The sequence below is a fragment of the Leucoraja erinacea genome, chromosome 16 (assembly GCF_028641065.1).
Source record: "Leucoraja erinacea ecotype New England chromosome 16, Leri_hhj_1, whole genome shotgun sequence".
Lineage (NCBI taxonomy): Eukaryota > Metazoa > Chordata > Chondrichthyes > Rajiformes > Rajidae > Leucoraja > Leucoraja erinaceus.
The window spans coordinates 22,735,974-22,754,496 of NC_073392.1; the positions used below are offsets into that span (position 1 = coordinate 22,735,974).

An 18,523-nucleotide genomic window follows, 5' to 3' on the forward strand; every position below is an offset into this window, starting at 1 on the left:
ATCTCCGGCAGGTCATGGAGCAATCTAATTCCCCCGCTAATGTTCCCTGTTACTATTCTCTCCACATTGCTGTCAACTTCCCCCAGATTTCCCCCAGAGTCTACCACTCATCTATTTACTGGGGGCAATTTACCGTGACCAATTAACCTGCGACCAGCACATTTTGTGATGGAAGAGGAAGAGAGCACCTGGAGAAAACTCATTCAATCATAAAGAGATCATGCAAGCGGAATACAATCAGCACTAAATGTCAAGACTGAGCCCGGGTCATGGCTGCAGCTCTACCAGCTGAGCTGATATATGAACTGTTAACATAATTATAAATCCAAGCTCCTACAGCTTTTCAGCGCAGCCGGTGCATCGTTCTGTTATTTAGACAACTGATTCTGAGTTAAATCTGCACTCTCTTCTGGGGCTCCTGCTACATTTTGTTTTGGAATTGCCTCTCCTGGTCAATTTGGAGGAATTGTGCTGGTCTCTACAATTTAGCTGCAGTATTATAAGATGAAGGATATTTGTGTAGTTGCAAACCGATGATCATCAGCATCATGATTGATGCAAAGATGATAAGGAGTAAAAAATAACTATAACCTTGTCTATCCTTGCATTCTTTTATTAAACTCCTCTGAATGTCATTGGGAATGGGTCAAATATTTAAGAGACATCACAGAGACAATTGAGATTACAGCCAGTTTCACGTTACAGGATATATATCTCACTGATATAGTACAGAGCACAGTTATTGCGAATTCATTAACCTTCAATTTATGAGCCAAATTTAGGTGAAAATTATACAGCACAGCACTACAGAGAATGAAGCAATTATGGTGATACATATGCCATTAAGATGGAAGGTGAATATATTCTCCTTCTCCACTTGAAAGGACCCATTTTATAGTGGAGCAAAAAACAAAATGCTGGAGAAACTCAGCAAGGCACGCAGCATCTATGGAGGGAAATGGACAGTCGACATTCCATTTTCCTATCACTGATGCAGCCTGGCCCGCACCATTTTGCTTTTTGCACCAGATTCCAGGATCTGCAGATTCTTGTATCACCATTTTATATTGATCTAAATTACTGAGCAAAGCAACTCAATTCACTATGAATTTATGTCCTCAATATGTAATAACATATTGTAAAGCCATGACTTGGGAATTTACTCACATCAGGAGATTTCCTAATCCTACCGATAATTTCTTAAACCGACTAAATGAAAGTCGTATTGTAAATGTACAAAACAAGCCAACACACAGACTAACTTGTAAATGGCTATAGATGCAAAGGTTCCTTATCATTCGGTCCCTATTACCTGACATATTTGCCGTGTGCAATTCCATTTGGGTTCCAAGGGATATTTGCGCCTTTATAATTTTTCCGACTACTTCTCATTAGCCCTTGGAGGACAGCTGAAGTGTTTTTGAACTCCACCCTAGAACAAATATGATGTGAATATTCCATTTTCTTTAAATTTCCATAGAGGCCCGAGCTATGTTGAGGTTAAGCGTTGTATGCTGGCAGACCTACCCTGTGTGCCAATATGTTTCTACATAAAATAAATTCCTATGTGCTGCAATATTTGTGCCCAATGTGAAAAGAGGAGGACTCTCCAAATGTTTCACTGCCAGTTAGGTTTTATTTTGAGGTATAGTCCGTAGGATATTAATCAATTTGTAACAAAATCCAACAATTACAATTTGATAATGATTTGATAAACCTAGTAATGATTTTCTTGAGGGATGGACATTGATCAGAGTAGTAGGAAGACCGTCAAAATATAGGGACTTTTATACAAACTGAAAGGGCAGACTGTGTGTTATCTTGTCATTCACTTGAAAGATAGAAATTTCAAATGTTCAATAATCCCTCAGATTATCTGATCAAATCCCAGCAATGGAAATTGAACCCAACCCAAGTTATTCAGGGAGGTGAGTGGTGCCAACTGATCCACAACTGACACTGTGACAAGGCACATGAAGCAATTCTAATAATTTCTCAGTGGTACTTGTATACAATCATCAGCAGCCTGCAACAAGCAGATCAAAGCCTTTGCTGCAGCAGATGCTGCTTTGGTGCAATGGAACCTCTTCTTGCTGAAACAACAGATTCCCAGTGATAAACAATAACCTTCTGATGCAAAGAAACAACATATGTTGTCAGTGACACCATGACCACAAATGACCTGGGCTCTGTGGCATCGTTCACGTGCCCAAACATTCCACATCATTGTAATCATAAATGCACATGTTGTGCAATTAGCAGAATGTGAGTTGCAATGTATAGATTTGACATTAGTAATAGCCCCACTGTTGATTCCGCTATGACAATGATGTCTCCCTCACTGTTTTATATGGGTACTAAACCCAAAACAACATTGACAGAATTCGGAGGATAGCCTGTTCAACCTGAAGTTCTGCAAAACATATTCAGAAGGTAATCCATTCAGCAAGAAGCACCATGTTCAGAATTTAACGTCCAAGATTGTGTACAAGTCATAATAGAAACGAATACTGGAAAAGTGTGCTCTAACAATGTAAGCCACTCCATAATTATTATCCTGAAATAAGAAGCATTCTTCCATGCCTTTATATTAAGGCTAGATTCCCTGATATAGCGGTCTCACATTGAGTTGAGTCAAGAGAGTTTTATTGTCATGTGTCCCAGATAGGACAATTAAATTCTTACTTGCTGCAGCACAACAGAATATGAGAGCTGTTCAAGAAGAAAATGCTGGAAAATCGAAGGTACACAAAAATGCTGGAGAAACTCAGTGGGTGCAGCAGCATCTATGGAGCGAAGGAAATAGGTAACGTTTCGGGCCGAAACCCTTCTTCAGAATATGAGAGCTGATCCTTTTGCTTTCGCTAAGTGAGTTAAATTCAATCCTAATATTTTTGACATTAAACCTCGATGTATTCCTGTCCCTTTTAAATGTAATGACATTATAGCGGTATTAGCCTATCTTTGACTTTGCCAACATTGAGAGAAATGAGTGCCGGGTGCAGCTCACTCCCACCCACTAGTGGTGAATAGTGATTGCACACCACTGCATTGAAACCTAATAAAACATTGCCCTAACTATTGGCAGCCAATCAGCGCCAAGCCTGCCTTCTCAGCAAACCTCCCATGCACTTGTTTAAATTGAGAGAGATCAATTATATCCAGGCTGTGGGAGCTTTACGCACGACACCAGTCAAAGCAGAAAGTTAAAAATTGTTGCCGAGGGATGGAATGCCTACATTTAAAGACTTGTCCAGAGGGAAAAGAGTGAGCAAAACAAAGGCACAAGGGATGAGAGGCTACGTCGCTTATTTTGCGTTGTGTTTTACGTAACTTCATTTGCCTACCGATTACAAGGGAAGGGAACTCTTGAAACATGTGTCCTGATGCTGTCCCGAAACATCAGCAGCAGCAACAATAACTCTGACAGGATGAATGATGGTCACTAAATGATCGGAAAGAAATTATCAGCTGTGAGTACTATCATTAGAAGGTGATGCTGGGAGGTAGCCTGTGTGAATTTATACTGTGACATTATGCCATCACATTAGTAATAGCCACAGTCTCTGTGGTTAAGCATGCAGAACTGAACGCTCAAAGACGGCAGCCCTGCACTATGCGGATCCCTGTGCAGTTCATGGTTTAATAATGAAACTGATGTGAAATGAAATTGCCTGTTTAACTCTGAGCAAACTTCACTGCAACGTTTCAAGAGTGGACCACTAAACTGAGACAATGAGTAGCTCTGGATTGATCATTCTTGTTCTGTGGTGGCTAATGGCAGAGTTGTTTCTGTATTCGATCTCAAGCAAAGTAAAAAACAGCCTCCATGTTTGTCCTGGGGTATGCATTTGTGCCTCAGACCTGCTGAGCTGTGTTAGTCGGAGTCTGTCTGTGCTGCCTCCTGGATTGCCCAACACTGCAACTAGTTTGGACCTCAGTCACAACAACTTGCATCAGCTGCAGGACAGATGGCTGGTGCAGCTACCTCGTCTGCACATGCTTAGATTGGGTCACAACCGCATCAGCCACATAACGGCAGGTGCCTTCCATAATGCCTCCCGGCTCACGCACCTAGACCTGTCCTCCAACAGGCTCCACTCGGTGGAGAGGCACTTCTTCCAGGAACTGATCAATCTGCAGGAGCTGCTGCTTTACAACAACCAAATACAGTGGGTGGATGGTGATGCTCTGATCATGCTCAGCAGCGTGCAGAAGGTGTACCTCAGCTGGAACCTGCTGACAGATTTTCCCTACAGTGCCTTGCAGGAGGACAGCTTGTCTCAGTTGAAGATAATGGACATTTCATCCAACAGGCTCTCTTCCATTCCCTTTGATGAAGTGATTACATTACCTCAGAATGTTAAGAATGGCCTCTACCTTCACAACAACCCTTTCACATGTGATTGCACTCTGTACAACATGTTCCTGCACTGGGAGAAGAGTGGGTTTAATTCAGTACACGACTTTCGAGAAGAACACACCTGCCTGGCTCTGAGGCAGCCCAGAGCCTCTTTGCGTTTCCTGAAGCACCGTAAAAGGTTTGAGAACTGCACCCTTGTTGGACTGATCGGGATGGGAGATGCTGCTTTCACAGGGGTGGTGGGGGAGCCGGTACTGATTGGCTGCGAGACCAGCTTGCAGGGCAAGCAGATCACCTACCTGTGGATTTCACCAAACAAAGAGCTTATCACAAGCAGCTTCAACCAGACATTCAAGCTCTACTCCAATGGGAGCTTGGAGATCCGTAAGGCTCATAAAGAGGATGCTGGTATCTACACTTGCATTGCAATTGACAAGGGTCTGATGCGCAATGAGTCCCATGAGGTCAACGTGACAGTGTATCACAGAAAGCAAAATGGCGAGGGCTTCAACACCGGGTTCACCACTCTCCTCGGGTGTGTGGTGAGCTTGGTCTTGGTGCTAATGTACTTGTACCTGACTCCATGTCACTGCTGTTACAAGCCACCACAAAACCCTGTTCCGCCAAACGAGTGCAGTGCCCGTTCCTCCATATTAAGTGCTACCCCGCCATGCAACGATGAAGCCGGCCGTAAAGCTGGCGGTGGCAAGCATGTGGTGTTCCTGGAGCCGGTAAAAGATTGCCAGAATGGCAAGATACGGCTCGCGGTCAGTGAGGAGTTCCCAGATATCAAAAACCCCAAACTCCTACAATTAAAATCAGACACAGATTCCATCAGTTCTGTTTTCTCAGACACTCCCATTATGCACTAGGAGGAGGAAAGAAAGCTTTTATACGCTGTTAGAAATTCCTCAGTAACCCAATTAACCCACTGAGCTTTGCTGGTAGAAGTGATGCTGTACACTACAATTTCACATCAAATGCCAAAATGCACTTTGATCAGTTTACAAGTAGTTCCGCTGCACATGCCACTTAACAGAAATTCAATACCCTTTGATGGGAAAGGCAGGTAATGATATTGTGCTAATTACAACTCTCCGTAATCCTCACATGATTAGTTTGGGTCTCACTTTTTATCCAGATGTTTTGAGTTTGGCAAAGATCCCGTTCTAGCCAACAACAGGACGTGTGGGATGAAGGAGGCCAGTGTTTGGCTAGAATTTATAAACTGATGCAAAATGAAGAGAACGTGTTCTACATTAAATATATTGTCCTCATTATCTATGTATGGTATCTAACTAAACATTGTATCATATCATGTATTTCATGTCCATTGCAATGATGTAATCCTCAATATGAACTGATTTATAATAAATAGTTTGATTTATTTCTAACACTGTATATCTCACAGATCAAATTCATGGACAGAGAGAATCAAGGAGTGCATGTAATTCTGGAATTTAGAGGTGCTCAGCTTCCACCGCCTACTTTAGGAGGGGAAAAGGCAAAGGTTGAATCATTTTCAAAAGATCCGCAAAAGTTAGGTTAAGCAGAATTGGATTGTTTTCTCTGAAGTATCAGAGCCAAATGGGAGACCTGATCGAAGTTTAACATTTTTTATGGGGTATAGATAGGGTTGACTCTCAGAACATTTTTCACAGGGTGCAAATATCGAATATTAAAGAGCATGGCTTTAAAGTCAGAGGGAGAAAGTTTAAAGTAGGTGTTCAAGAATGATAGGTGCCTGGAATGCACTGCCAGTGATGCGGGGGAAGCAGATACAACATTTAAGAGGCTTTTAGAAAGGGACATGAATATGCAGGAAATGGAGGAATATGGAACACATGCAGGTAGAAGGAAGATTAATTTGGCATCATGTTTAACACAGATATTGTGGGCCAAAGGAACTGTTCCTGTGCTGTAATGTTCTAAGTTTTAATTGGATTTGCTTTCATTTTCTATCAACTCTTTATCCTTAATTTTTCTTGCTTACATATTTTGTTAAGAAATAACTGGATGGAGCTTTTGAAAGGGAATAGGTCGTCTCAGAATTACGGCACCAAAAAAGCCTCTCAAAATAGAAAGGCAGAGATAGAGGACTTTGAAAATAAAGGAGAGAGAGAGAGAGTGAGAGAAAAAAAGGTTTTGATCTTTAAATGCAACACTATGATTAATAGTACTTGGAGAAAACTATTGAGTAATTTAACATTAGTTCACAAGGCATACTAGTGAAGTAGAGAAGGGCTTCTCTAACTATTTTCCAAATTTCACATAAACCCAAGACAGCAACATAATATTGTGCAGAGCAAGACCCATAACTATGATGATTAGGTCATCAATTATTGGGACATAGATTAATGAATTAATATGTCAAGGTACCATAAAGATCTTCTAGGTATTCTAAGATCTTAAGATATTTGATACCTTAAGATGTTTGATACCTTTGACACCCTCATTATTGGAATTTTGACTTACACTTTCACATCTCTAGAACGTGGCCTGAACCACTACTTTCTCACTGAGTGGTGAGAGTTCTGCCTCTGAGAATATACCAGCTAATATATGTATTGAGGTAACTCTGCAATTTGCATTAAGATGTACATGCACAGGCCTAGGTATTACAATTTCTGGCCATGAATACTCCAGCTTAACAAAACACCCAGGCTTCCAGCTAATGAGCAGGAGGTGGAGGCAGCAAAATGACATTATTGCTTTCCCTCTGTCTCCCTTCTCCTGCCCCAGCGTCCAGGTGTCCAGCTCAGAAAGAGGCTAAGCCTTAGTTTCCTCCCTCTCACCTTCTAAGAAATTCCTGCTGTCCAGTGGATAGCAAGCAAAAATTTGCACAGCGCAGTAGGTAAGTAGATCTTCACTCCCACACCTCTAGATTAACACAGACCAATAAAGCAGAAGGAGTGTCAAAGGGCTGTCCAACAAAATGGTGAGTGGTGGAGAGTGGTCTTGGACTACTGACAAAAATAGATTGGGGTTTCAAACCCGAGGCAAAACGGCAGATTGAATGATGCCCCACATCATGATTTAATCTGCTAACATTGTAACCATGTGGATCGTCACCCACAATATGAAAAACCCTAAGTTAGAGCACCAATGATACTGTGATGTCTGATTTCCGAATATTTGTTTGATCTATTCACATTTATATTTTTAGGGTATGTACATGAGAATGCATTCATTTATCTTTCCTCCCATTTCAAATTAATTCTGGATACAACAATATTCTACTTTACGTTTAGCAAGGCTCTAAACCCAAAGGCACCGGTACAGTTAAATTATACAGGCCTATTTCCATCACCCTTTGAATGTTAACATCATTTAATCATAGGCAGCTGTCAACAGAGATAATAAGCAATTCTGTCAGAAAAATCCATTAATGTCAAAATTTTTAAATTAGATTTTACCCAACATATTACTCATAAAAAATATCCAAGACAGTGCGCTTTTGAGTTGTTCCCAGATCCTACCCCACAATTACTTGATAAGTTGGTTGCACATTGCAATGTGTACAGGTATTTTTCCACCAGACTTGATCTGATGCACACACTAAAATTTAAAACATTCTCAGTTTCCATGTATTGTTCACAACTGATGCCAGCATGGCTCAAACCAACCTTTTATCCAGTGAGATTCCATAACACTCATTCCCCAGATATATTTTTTATTTGGTCTTAAGCACATCATTATTATATTTATATCTAGTGTGACTTTCTAAAGCGCACACCTTTGTTCTATTTATAGCCGTGTAGCTCTGTGTGGTTTAATTGGTGGTGACATTGCTGTCAAGTGTAACTTAGATTAGCTTTAACACCTGTGACCAGACAGCTCACTCCCCACTGTTGCACTAATGTGTACAATCATTCCTCAAGTTCATTCCCTTGTTATGCCTATGCCTGGTGATGCATGGTTTTTGATTATACTAGTAAGTAGTGTTAACCCATGTGGCTCCTCTGACTGAACTATTATAGCTCAAGTTCTGATTATGATATTGTCTGGTATACTTAATACACCTCACTCACATTATTCATTAGTGTGTAGTACAAATACATGACTGCTCAGTGTAATATTGTACATTTCACATTAGTTATAATATTGCCAAGACTCTGAGCTCACCTTCCAATTATGATTGATTAGTATAACAGTGCATTTAACCTTGTGGTAATATTGTTGCGGAGTTTGCTTCTGCAGTTTATTCTGATCACAACACAATAAATCTCCATTAAACTGGCACACTTGGGATTTTGGATATTTCAGACTTTCAAATGTTATTCTATTAATGCTTCAACACATTTTTTCCTTAAATTTTACACAGTAGAATAATAAATCTTCCAGTAAAGCTGGTAAGTTCAAACAGAGAGTGTGAAACAGAACCAAGCAAGTTTCAAGGGAGACACAAAATGATGGAGTAACTCAGCGGGTCAGGCAGCATCTCTGGAGAGAAGAAATGCGTGACGTTTTGAGTCGAGACCCTTCTTCAGACTGAAGAAGTTTCAAGGGAGTGTGGCCAACAGTACCAGGTGAGTTTATTTTAAAGCAAGCGTGGAAACCAAGACTCCAGTGAGTGGCGTGGGGAGTACAGTAAACATCACCTGGTGAGCCAGATGCCGAACCATCAGCATTTCCTGAGAGTCATAGAGCAAATTATCAAAGTTTACTGTATTAAACTCAATGCAGCTGATAGCTCACTGATTACGCTACTGCCCAGGGTGACCCTCATTGCTCATTCACTGATGACTTTGCAGCTGAGTGTTACTCTGGGCAGCTCACTCGCTGATTACACAATTTCTGGGTAGTTCACACTTTGATTACATTATGTTCAGTGTGCTTCCTACTCTGTTTACATTTGCACCTAATGTGCTTATAATCGTCCAAAATTCTCTTGTCCCAAAGGATTGAAAAAACACTCCTATACGTTAAATTTAAAAATAATGATCCCGAGCAGCTCATACTTCCCAGACCTGGAATATCTAACTGTAAAGTGCTGTTCGTACTACTTGCTAAGGGAATTCACCCCAGCTATCATGATAGCAGTCTATATCCCTCCCCATGCGGATGTCAAGCTTGCTTTGAATGAACTTAACTCCGCTACCAATAGCCTTGAGACAAAACACCCTGAAGCCCTGGTCATTGTAGCCAGGACTTCAATCAAGTCACCCTCAAAACAAGGGGGTACTACCAAAATACTATCAGCATGTCTCATGTCCCAACAGGATACAGAACACCCTCGACCATTGCTACACGTCCATAAAAAATGCCTACCGCTCCATTCCCCAACCACATTTCGGGAAATCTAACCATCTGGCTGAGCTTCTATCCCTGCCTACAAACAAAAACTGAATCACGAAGATCTGGTATAGAAAGTTGTTCAGTGCTCGTCTGCGGACATGGATGACATCCAAAGCGACTGCTTAGAGACAGTGGACTGGTCCATATTCAGGGAATCTGTGGTCAACCTGAATGAGTATGCCACTGCCACAATTGACTTCATCAGTAAGTGCGTAGATGAGTGTGTACCGAAGAAGACAATCCAAGTATTCCCCAACTGAAAACCATGGGTGAACCGTGAGTTACATTCCTGTGAGGCACAATGATGTATTGTCTTTCCACTGACTGGTTAGCAAACGACAAAAGCTTTTCATTGTACCTCGGTACACGTGACAATAAACTAAACTAAACTAAACTAGGTGACGGCCAAGACTGCTGCGTACAAATCAAATGATCCCAAGTGGTACAGGAAAGCTCACTAGGATCTGCACGAAGCCATCAGGAATGCCAAGAGACAATACTAGCACAAACTTGAGTCCCAGTATAACCATTCGGACACCCGCACACGGTGGCAAGGTCAGATACTATAACTGGTTACAAGCAAAGTCAGACAGCATCGCTGGTGATAGTGCGGCCCTCCCTGATTAACAATGCATTCTATGCTTGCTTTAGCAAAAGGCGAACAGGGCAATTACATCCATCCCATTAGACTCGAGTGTGCCTTTTCCCAGGGCCACTGTTGCAGAAGTTAGATCGGTGTTCCTGAGGATGAACGCACAAAAGCAATGGACGGAGTCCCTGGTCGTACCCTCAGGCACTGCGTGGACCAATGAGCAGGAGTGGTCACGGACATCTTTAATATCTCCCTTCTCTGTTCTGAGGTACTCACCTGCTTTAAGACCACAATCAGCGGCAAAGAAAAGCCAAACCTCATGCTTTAATGACTACTATCCAGTGGCCATGACATCCATCATGATGAAGTGCTTTGTGAGGCTGGTTATGGAATACTTTAAACCCAGCTAACCAAACAACCGTGATCCACTGTTACCACTACAATAGGTCCACGGCTGATGCCCTACACACATCCCTGGATAAGGAAACCCAAGTCAGACTCCTATTCAATGGCTACAGCTCTTCTTTCATTACCATTATCCCATCTCCAAACCCGTGGTTGTGTTGCAGAAGCACTACCTTCTGCAACAGGATCCTCGACTTCCTGACCAACAGATCACAATCAATAGGACAGATGACAAATCATCCTCTACAATACTCAACACCGGTGCCTCGCAAGGATGCTTTCTCAGACCCTTCTATACTCCTTATACACTCATGATTATGCAGATAAGTATAAATCAAATTCAAGTCACAAATTTGAAGACGACAGCACCATAATGGGCCAGTTATCAAATAACGACGAGACAGAGTTCAGGTGGGAGATTCAGAACCTCATAACTTGGTGCCAAGCCAATAACCTCTCCATCAATGTCAGCAAGACAAAGGAGATTGTGATTGACTTCAGGAAACACAGTTGTACGCATAGTGTACATTAATGGTGCTGAAGTGGAATGGTAGAAATTTTAGTTCTGAGCAATTTGTCCTGGACCAGCCTCATCGAAGCAATGGCCATGAAAGCATACCAACGCTTTTACTTCCTTAGACATATCCCCAACAACCCTCATCAAATTCTACAGATGCGCCGTAGTAAGCATTTTATCAGGATGCATCACAGCATGGTTTGGGAACAGCTGACCGCACCAAATTGCAGAAAGTTATGAACGTAGCCCAGACCATCACACAAACCAACCTCCCTTCCATTTACTCTTCACGCTACCCTGGCAAGGCCACCAGCATAATTAAGGACCGGTCTCAGTCAGTCACTCTCTCTTTTCCCCTATACCATCAGGAACGAGGCACAGAAGTTTGAAAATGCCTACCTCCAGATTCAGGGACAGTTTCTTCCCAGTTGTTAACAGGCAGCTGAACCATCCTCTCACCAACTAGAGTGCGGTCCTGACCTCCCATCTACTTCAATGGAGACCTTCAAACTATCTTTAATCAGACCTTAATGGATCTTGCACTAAACGTTCTACCCTTTATCCTGTATCTGTACACTGTGGACGGATTGACTGTAATCATGACTGGATAGCACGCAACAAAAAGCTGTACCTTGGTATATTTGACAATAATGAACTAAACAAAATCTTCACAGGCATTGGAAGTAATATTTGCGAGTTTGAAAATTACAATCAGACCATACCACAGCAAATTAACGTGAAAATAAGTTTCTGGAGTGGGGACTGATTGTGGGGAAGGGGTGATATGTTTTTAATGATGGCATCATCAATGCAGATAAGGAATTGTTGAATGATCTGGCTGAAGAGACGAGTGTAGCATGCGCATTGCCAGAGGGAGTAATTGTTGCATCCTGCAGGGCTGCCGTAGGTTCACTGAACGATGAATACTGTAGATGCTACTGTATTCTCCGGTACACAGCCGCTGAGTTACAGGTCATGCATTCCGTCTTCGACCATACCTAGTATGCCTCTAGGCAGTTCACTCCAATTGTGTTCTTTTCCCGTGCGATTTAGACAGCTCACTACCCATGGAGTAACTCTGCCAGCTCACTGTTCACGACCTGACTCTGGGAAGGTCACTATTCGCTGCGTGACTCTGGGGAGCGCACTATTCCTGGCATGACACTGGAGAGCTCTCTATTCACGGCGTGACTCTGGGAACCTCTTTATTCACAACATGACTAGGGAACTCACAGCATTAGCAAACAGGAGGTGGCACAGTGGTTGGGTTGGTGCCTGAATAAGGGTGCTGTCTGTATGGAGTTTATATGTTCTCCCTTTGCCCGTGTGGGTTTTCTCCAGATGCTCAGTTTCAAGTCAAGTCAAGTCAAGTCAAATCAAGTTTATTTGTCACATACACATACGAGATGTGCAGTGAAATGAAAGTGGCAATGCTCGCGGAACAACAAAACATCCAAACAAATTATAAACACAATCATAACACACATATTATTTTACATAATAAATAATAGAAGGAAAAACGTTCTGTACAGTTAGTCCCTGGTGAGAAAGGCGTTTACAGTCCGAATTGCTTCTGGGAAGAAACTCCTTCTCAACCTCTCCGTTCTCACCGCATGGCAACGGAGGCGTTTGCCTGACCGTAGCGGCTGGAACAGTCCGTTGCAGGGGTGGAAGAGGTCTCTCATGATTTTGTTTGCTCTGGAGTTGCACCTCCTGTTGTATAGTTCCTGCAGGGGGGTGAGTGAAGTTCCCATAGTGCGTTCGGCCGAACGCACTACTCTCTGCAGAGCCTTCTTGTCCTTGGCAGAGCAATTCCCGAACCAGATGGTAATGTTCCCGGACAAGATGCTTTCCACCGCCGCTGCGTAGAAGCACTGGAGGATCCTCGGAGACACTCTGAATTTCCTCAATTGCCTGAGGTGGTAAAGGCGCTGCCTTGCCTTACTCACCAGTGCTGAGGCGTGTGATGACCATGTCATATCCTCAGAGATGTGGACTCCCAGATATTTAAAACAGTTCACCCTATCCACAGGATCCCCATTTATACTCAATGGAGTGTACGTCCTCGGATGATGTGCCCTCCTAAAGTCCATGATCAGCTCCTTCGTTTTTTTGATGTTCAAGAGGAGGCTGTTCTCCTGGCACCAGAGTGCTAGATCAGCCACCTCCTCCCGGTAGGCCCTCTCATCATTGTCTGAGATCAGGCCCACCACCACAGTGTCATCAGCAAACTTAATTATTGAATTGGAGCTGAACCTAGCCACACAGTCATGTGTGTACAGGGAGTACAATAGGGGGCTGAGGACGCAACCCTGGGACGATCCTGTGCTCAGGGTGAGGGACTTCGATGTATTCCCTTCCATCTCCCACACTCCAAAGACATGCAGGTTTGTAGATCAATTAGCTTCTGTAAAATGTCCCTATTGTGTAGGATAGAACTAATGTACGTTTGATCGTTGATCAGCGCAGACTTGCTTGTTCCATTTGTATCTATCTTACATTTGTGTTTCTTGTTCTGGATTATCTATCATTTTATCAAACCCCTCCATATGTTTAATGGCCCCTATCAGGACACCATTCTGATTCCATTCTTCCCCAGAAAAGTAAGCAACTGCTCAAATTTACTGATTGTTGGATTTTTCTCACTTTGGGTAACATTGGGTAGATCTCTGATGCAGTTTCTGCCACACTTCAGTATCTTTACGTATTATGGTAATTAGAACTGTATGCAACTGCTATTGAGATTCTTTTAAAAAAACCTATGCTTCAAAAAAAGTCTTCAATTAAGCTGAGATATGTTATATGCCAAAATATTAAAATGGAAAGTGATGTGAATTTAAAACATAGCAAGGCACTACAGAAGCAATTCTAAAATTACTTATTCCCAGTCAAAGTAAATTTTTGTTACCTTCATAAAAACATTACCAACTTTGGGAAATAACCCACTGTTCCAATAAAATCAGCTTTAGGTTCTCGAAAGCCTCTCCATATTTAAAGCATCTGTTCCCTAGTTAGAATATTGAATCTCTTCTATATTATCGGCAAGACTGAGAGATTCGTACCAAAGTAGATGTGTACGAACGCACACATAGTAAATCACCTTTCCATTCTGTCTCCCACAAAAAAACCTATCGAAATACCAGTAGATATTAAGCTTAGCCTAAGTCAAAGAAATACCTGTAGATATTAAGCTTTATAAACCTTGCACCAGCATGCATTGACTGTCTCCTCTAAATAAATTCAGCAGAAATTATCTTACACATTCAATGCCTGCTTCCATCTGAGCCGTAGCTTGGAAGTATCACTTACGGCAGGGGTCGGCAACCTTGTTCTGCATAGGAGCCAGGACCCATGTCTGTGAGCGGATGGCGGGCCACATCTATCGCCATAGTTAATAAATAATTAATGATAGTTAAAGAAAATCACAAGAAAAATGTAACAAAAGACAATTACCCCCCGTGACATACTACAACTAAAGTACAACGGCTGTGGCATGAACGGAATTCCTCACCGAGCCTGCTGATGCTTCGCTTTCCTCCAGCCCACCCGCCACTGAGCTCCCGAGAAAACCGCTCTCAGTCCGCTTCAGTTTCACACATGCCGCAGCACCGTGGGGGGGAGGCGCATTCACTCCGGGTGGCCGGGAGGATGGAAGAGGGGGTGGGAGGGTAGGGACGGAGAGAGACAGAGTGAGTCGACAGGTGTTGTGATATGGAATTGGCTGTGTATGTGTGTGAGAACTACTCTTGGACAAGTGTTGTGTGTGTTTTGTGTTACACCTGCGGACTGGATGATTTTGGGTTGCCGATCGGGAGCCATCAGTTCATGCAATGACGTGCCTAACCTTTAGAACTTTGACTCTATTGATTGAAAAATCTTTAAAGAGAATAGTATTCTAACAGTGACTCAAAGTCTTGCTATTGACAGGTCACTATTTAGCCAAATTCAATTAAGGAAAGTTTTGTCACCCAGCAATAAGAATGGTTTGATATGAGCACGTGCAGATCTGTTTTCTCATATACTGGAACACCTCCCCTCACACAGGGAAAGGCCAGCAGGCTTCTTAGAATAAAGGGGAGGCCATTTAAGACTGAGGTGAGAAAAAACATTTTCACCCAGAGAGTTGTGAATTTGTGGAATTCCCTGCCACAGAGGGCAGTGGAGGCCAAATCACTGGATGGATTTAAGAGAGAGTTAGATAGAGCTCTAGGGGCTAGTGGAATCAAGGGATATGGGGAGAAGGCAGCCACGGGTTATGGATTGGGGACGATCAGCCATGATCACAATGAATGGCGGTGCTGGCTCGAAGGGCCAAATGGCCTCCTCCTGTACCTATTTTTTATGTTTCTATGTATCTATGCTTCCTGCAGTGCCCCATTTTTGAACAGGCGACTGATGGAGGGCCATGAAGACTTGTATGGACCGAGATTTAGTTATTGCCACTTACTGACAAATACACAATACAATTTATTTGTCACTTGAACCTCATAGAGGCTCAAATGAAATGTTGTTTCTGCAGTCATACACACAAGAAAAAAAGACCCAAGACACAACACAATTTACACAGACATCCATCACAGCGCATCTCCTCCTCGCTGTGATGGAAGGCAAAAAAAACTTATCTCTCCCCTGCACTCCCCATTCCCCTCCCGATGTCAGAGTCAAAGCCTCGGCGGGCGATGGCAATTGTCCCGCGGCCATTAACGCCGCGCCGGGTGATGCAAGGCCCTGCTCCGGGTCTTGTTGTTGGAGCCCCCGGCGGGCGTTAGCAAAGTCCCGCAGCCGTTGAAGCCGCGCCGGGCGGTGATGTAAGGCTCCGCTCCAGGTACTCCTCAACCCCGCGACTCGGGCGGGTGAAGTCGCCGTTGCGGAAGCCCCGAAAAGCGGTCTCCCAGCAGGGACCCGCGGGCTCCCGGTGTCACTGTCCACCGGACGTGCGGTAAGCCTCCGAATCCCCGGGGTCGGGTCGCAGCAGCGCGCCACCACCGCTCCACCCGCTCCGAACTCGGCCAGCTCTACGATGGTGAGTAGGTCCGCAGCTCCGCGACTGGAGCCCTAGGTCGTTCCTGCTGGAGGCCGCTCCACGTTGCAGCCCCAATGACAACTACCCAACAGGGAAAAGGTCGGGTTCTCCGTGCAGGGGAAAGAAGTTTCCCCCCCCCCCCCCCGCACACACACACATACACACACACACACACCATCAAAAAAAAAAAAAAAAACACATGAAAACGGGACAAAAAATAACAAAAAGACAGACGGACTGCAGAGGCCGCTGCGACGCGAGTCACGCCGCCCACCGGAAGATATTATGGTTGTCTGAATGCAGCTGTAAATGCACTGCTGCAACGGCTCTCAAAATGTTATGCAATTTCCAAACTAAATCCTTTGCAACTGGTGAAATCTGAACTTTGGACTCCAAACAAAAATGCACTTCATCAGCATTATACTTCGTATCATCTGATGCTACGTGAGAGTAAGAAAGATGTGATGTCACTCTGGTTAGGAAGATGTGTTGTAATCCAATCCAGGCGAGCACTGAGCCTCAGACTATACACTAGGTGCATTTGTTTATTATTTTAATGACAAAGCCCGCTGTCCACGGCAGAGGATTGGCAATCCTAGTTATGATGTATCACGTCAAAGTGTTATATCCAAGTTAAGTTAAATTTTAATCCGTGATAAGGACTTGACAGTCGATTAAATACTTGTGAAGTGGTGTTGTAATGAAAAAGAAAAAGAAAACAGAGTGTAGAATATAATATTGCAGCTACAGAGAATATACAGATAAATTGAGTCGTCTTTCCAGTACAGCATGGACCTTCCATTAATACTGACCGGTGACCCACCATCTTGTGCAGCATTGAAATTCTTCCTGTTACATGGAAACAGAGCCACATATCCAGCATGGTGCAACCATTCTATCAATTAAGAAACATAAGTACGGTTGTCGTGGTTATGGGAGAAGGCAGGAGAATGGGGTTAGGAGGGAGAGATAGATCAGCCATGATTGAATGGCGGAGTAGACTTAATGGGCCGAATGGCCTAATCCTGCGCCTATCACATGATTTTATGAAGAAGTGGAAGCAGGAGTAAACTATTCAGCCCCTCTTGCCAGTTCCAAAGGTCAGTAAATCGATTATTCTTTTACTTTAGCTACACTTTCCCACATTAATCCCATGACCATTGATTCACAAAATATCTAAAAATCTGCCCGTCTGTATCTCGAATATACTTAGCAACTGATCCACATCAGTTTTCTTGGGTAGAGAATTCTAAATATTTACAACCCACTGGGTGAAGATAACTTCTCAAATCTGTTCTGGTTGACCCACCTCTTATTCTGGCACTGTGGTATCCCCTTGAGGAGAAACATCAATTCCATATCTACTCTGTTAAGCCATTACATCTCAGCATTGAACAGCTGTACATCCTGGTCCAACCTACTCAGCTCCAGCCCTTATATCCAGTCAATAGGGTGTAAAGCATGCTCTGTGAACAGTTAAAGAACACCATCAGAGGGCAGGGCTTCACATTAGTGTCTTGGCAAAGTGGCACATCTCTATTTATAAATGCTATTATTACCCTTTTTTGGCCTAGATTTTACTTGTATTTTCATTCCTAAGCTCCCAGTGAGGTACCAATGTACATTAGAAGTCAAATCCCCCTGCTGGAAATGTACATAAAACACTCAATAAGAGTTTGCAATCCTTACAATGGTGAAGAATTTGGTTTGATCTCATATCGCTGATTATTAATGGCTACTAGACCAGGTGCGGACCCGTTGGGCCCGTCCCCCAAGGCAATATTCCACCACTGACCCATAGCCCCCAACTGCGCAGGCGCGGCTGAAGGGTTCCCGCTGTGACGCCAGAGATCCCCGTTGTGACATAAGTCACGGCTGTCCTCCCCCAACTGTGCAGGCGCTGCCGGCAAGTGGGAGCGTGACTGAGACGTTTTTAATGTTCAAAACAAAATGGCAATTACCTGCAAAATATAAGATCAATGTGAACACATCTCACTCTCCCTCTTCAGTCCCATATTCCCCTCCTCTATTATCCTCCCTCTCCCTACCCTCCACCAACCCTCCCTCTGCTTCCTTTCCTCACCCCCTCCCTCCCCTCCTCCCTCTTCCCCCTCCCCATTTACCTCGCATCCCTCTTCCTATTCCTATCCTCCTCCATTCCCTCTCATCCCCAGCACTCCCTCCCCACCTCTACACCCTCCTTCTTCTTCTTTCCGCTCTCCTCCTCCCCTCACCTTTCCCTCCCTCTTCTTTCCCCTACCCTGTCACTCCCAACCTCCCTCCATAATTCCTCTCTCCTTCCTATCCCCTCCTCTCCCTCTATCC

General features: G+C 43.5%; 2 protein-coding genes across 5 annotated transcripts in view; one reads left to right on the forward strand and one right to left on the reverse strand.

The window, feature by feature from the left end:
- The window catches only part of LOC129704606 (E3 ubiquitin-protein ligase RNF123), a 184,890-nt gene that overhangs the window by 42,311 nt on the left and 124,056 nt on the right, over positions 1 to 18,523 (reverse strand). The gene's annotated exons all lie outside the window — the stretch shown is intronic.
- On the forward strand, positions 1,966 to 5,653 carry amigo3 (adhesion molecule with Ig-like domain 3). The gene has a single exon (XM_055647840.1). It carries the CDS (start codon positions 3,736 to 3,738, stop codon positions 5,233 to 5,235), a length of 1,500 nt encoding a protein of 499 aa, XP_055503815.1. The 5' UTR covers positions 1,966 to 3,735; the 3' UTR covers positions 5,236 to 5,653.

Bases quoted from the DNA above. Each gene is read 5' to 3' on its own strand.
- amigo3 (XM_055647840.1), top strand. From the start codon at position 3,736: ATGAGTAGCTCTGGATTGATCATTCTTGTTCTGTGGTGGCTAATGGCA.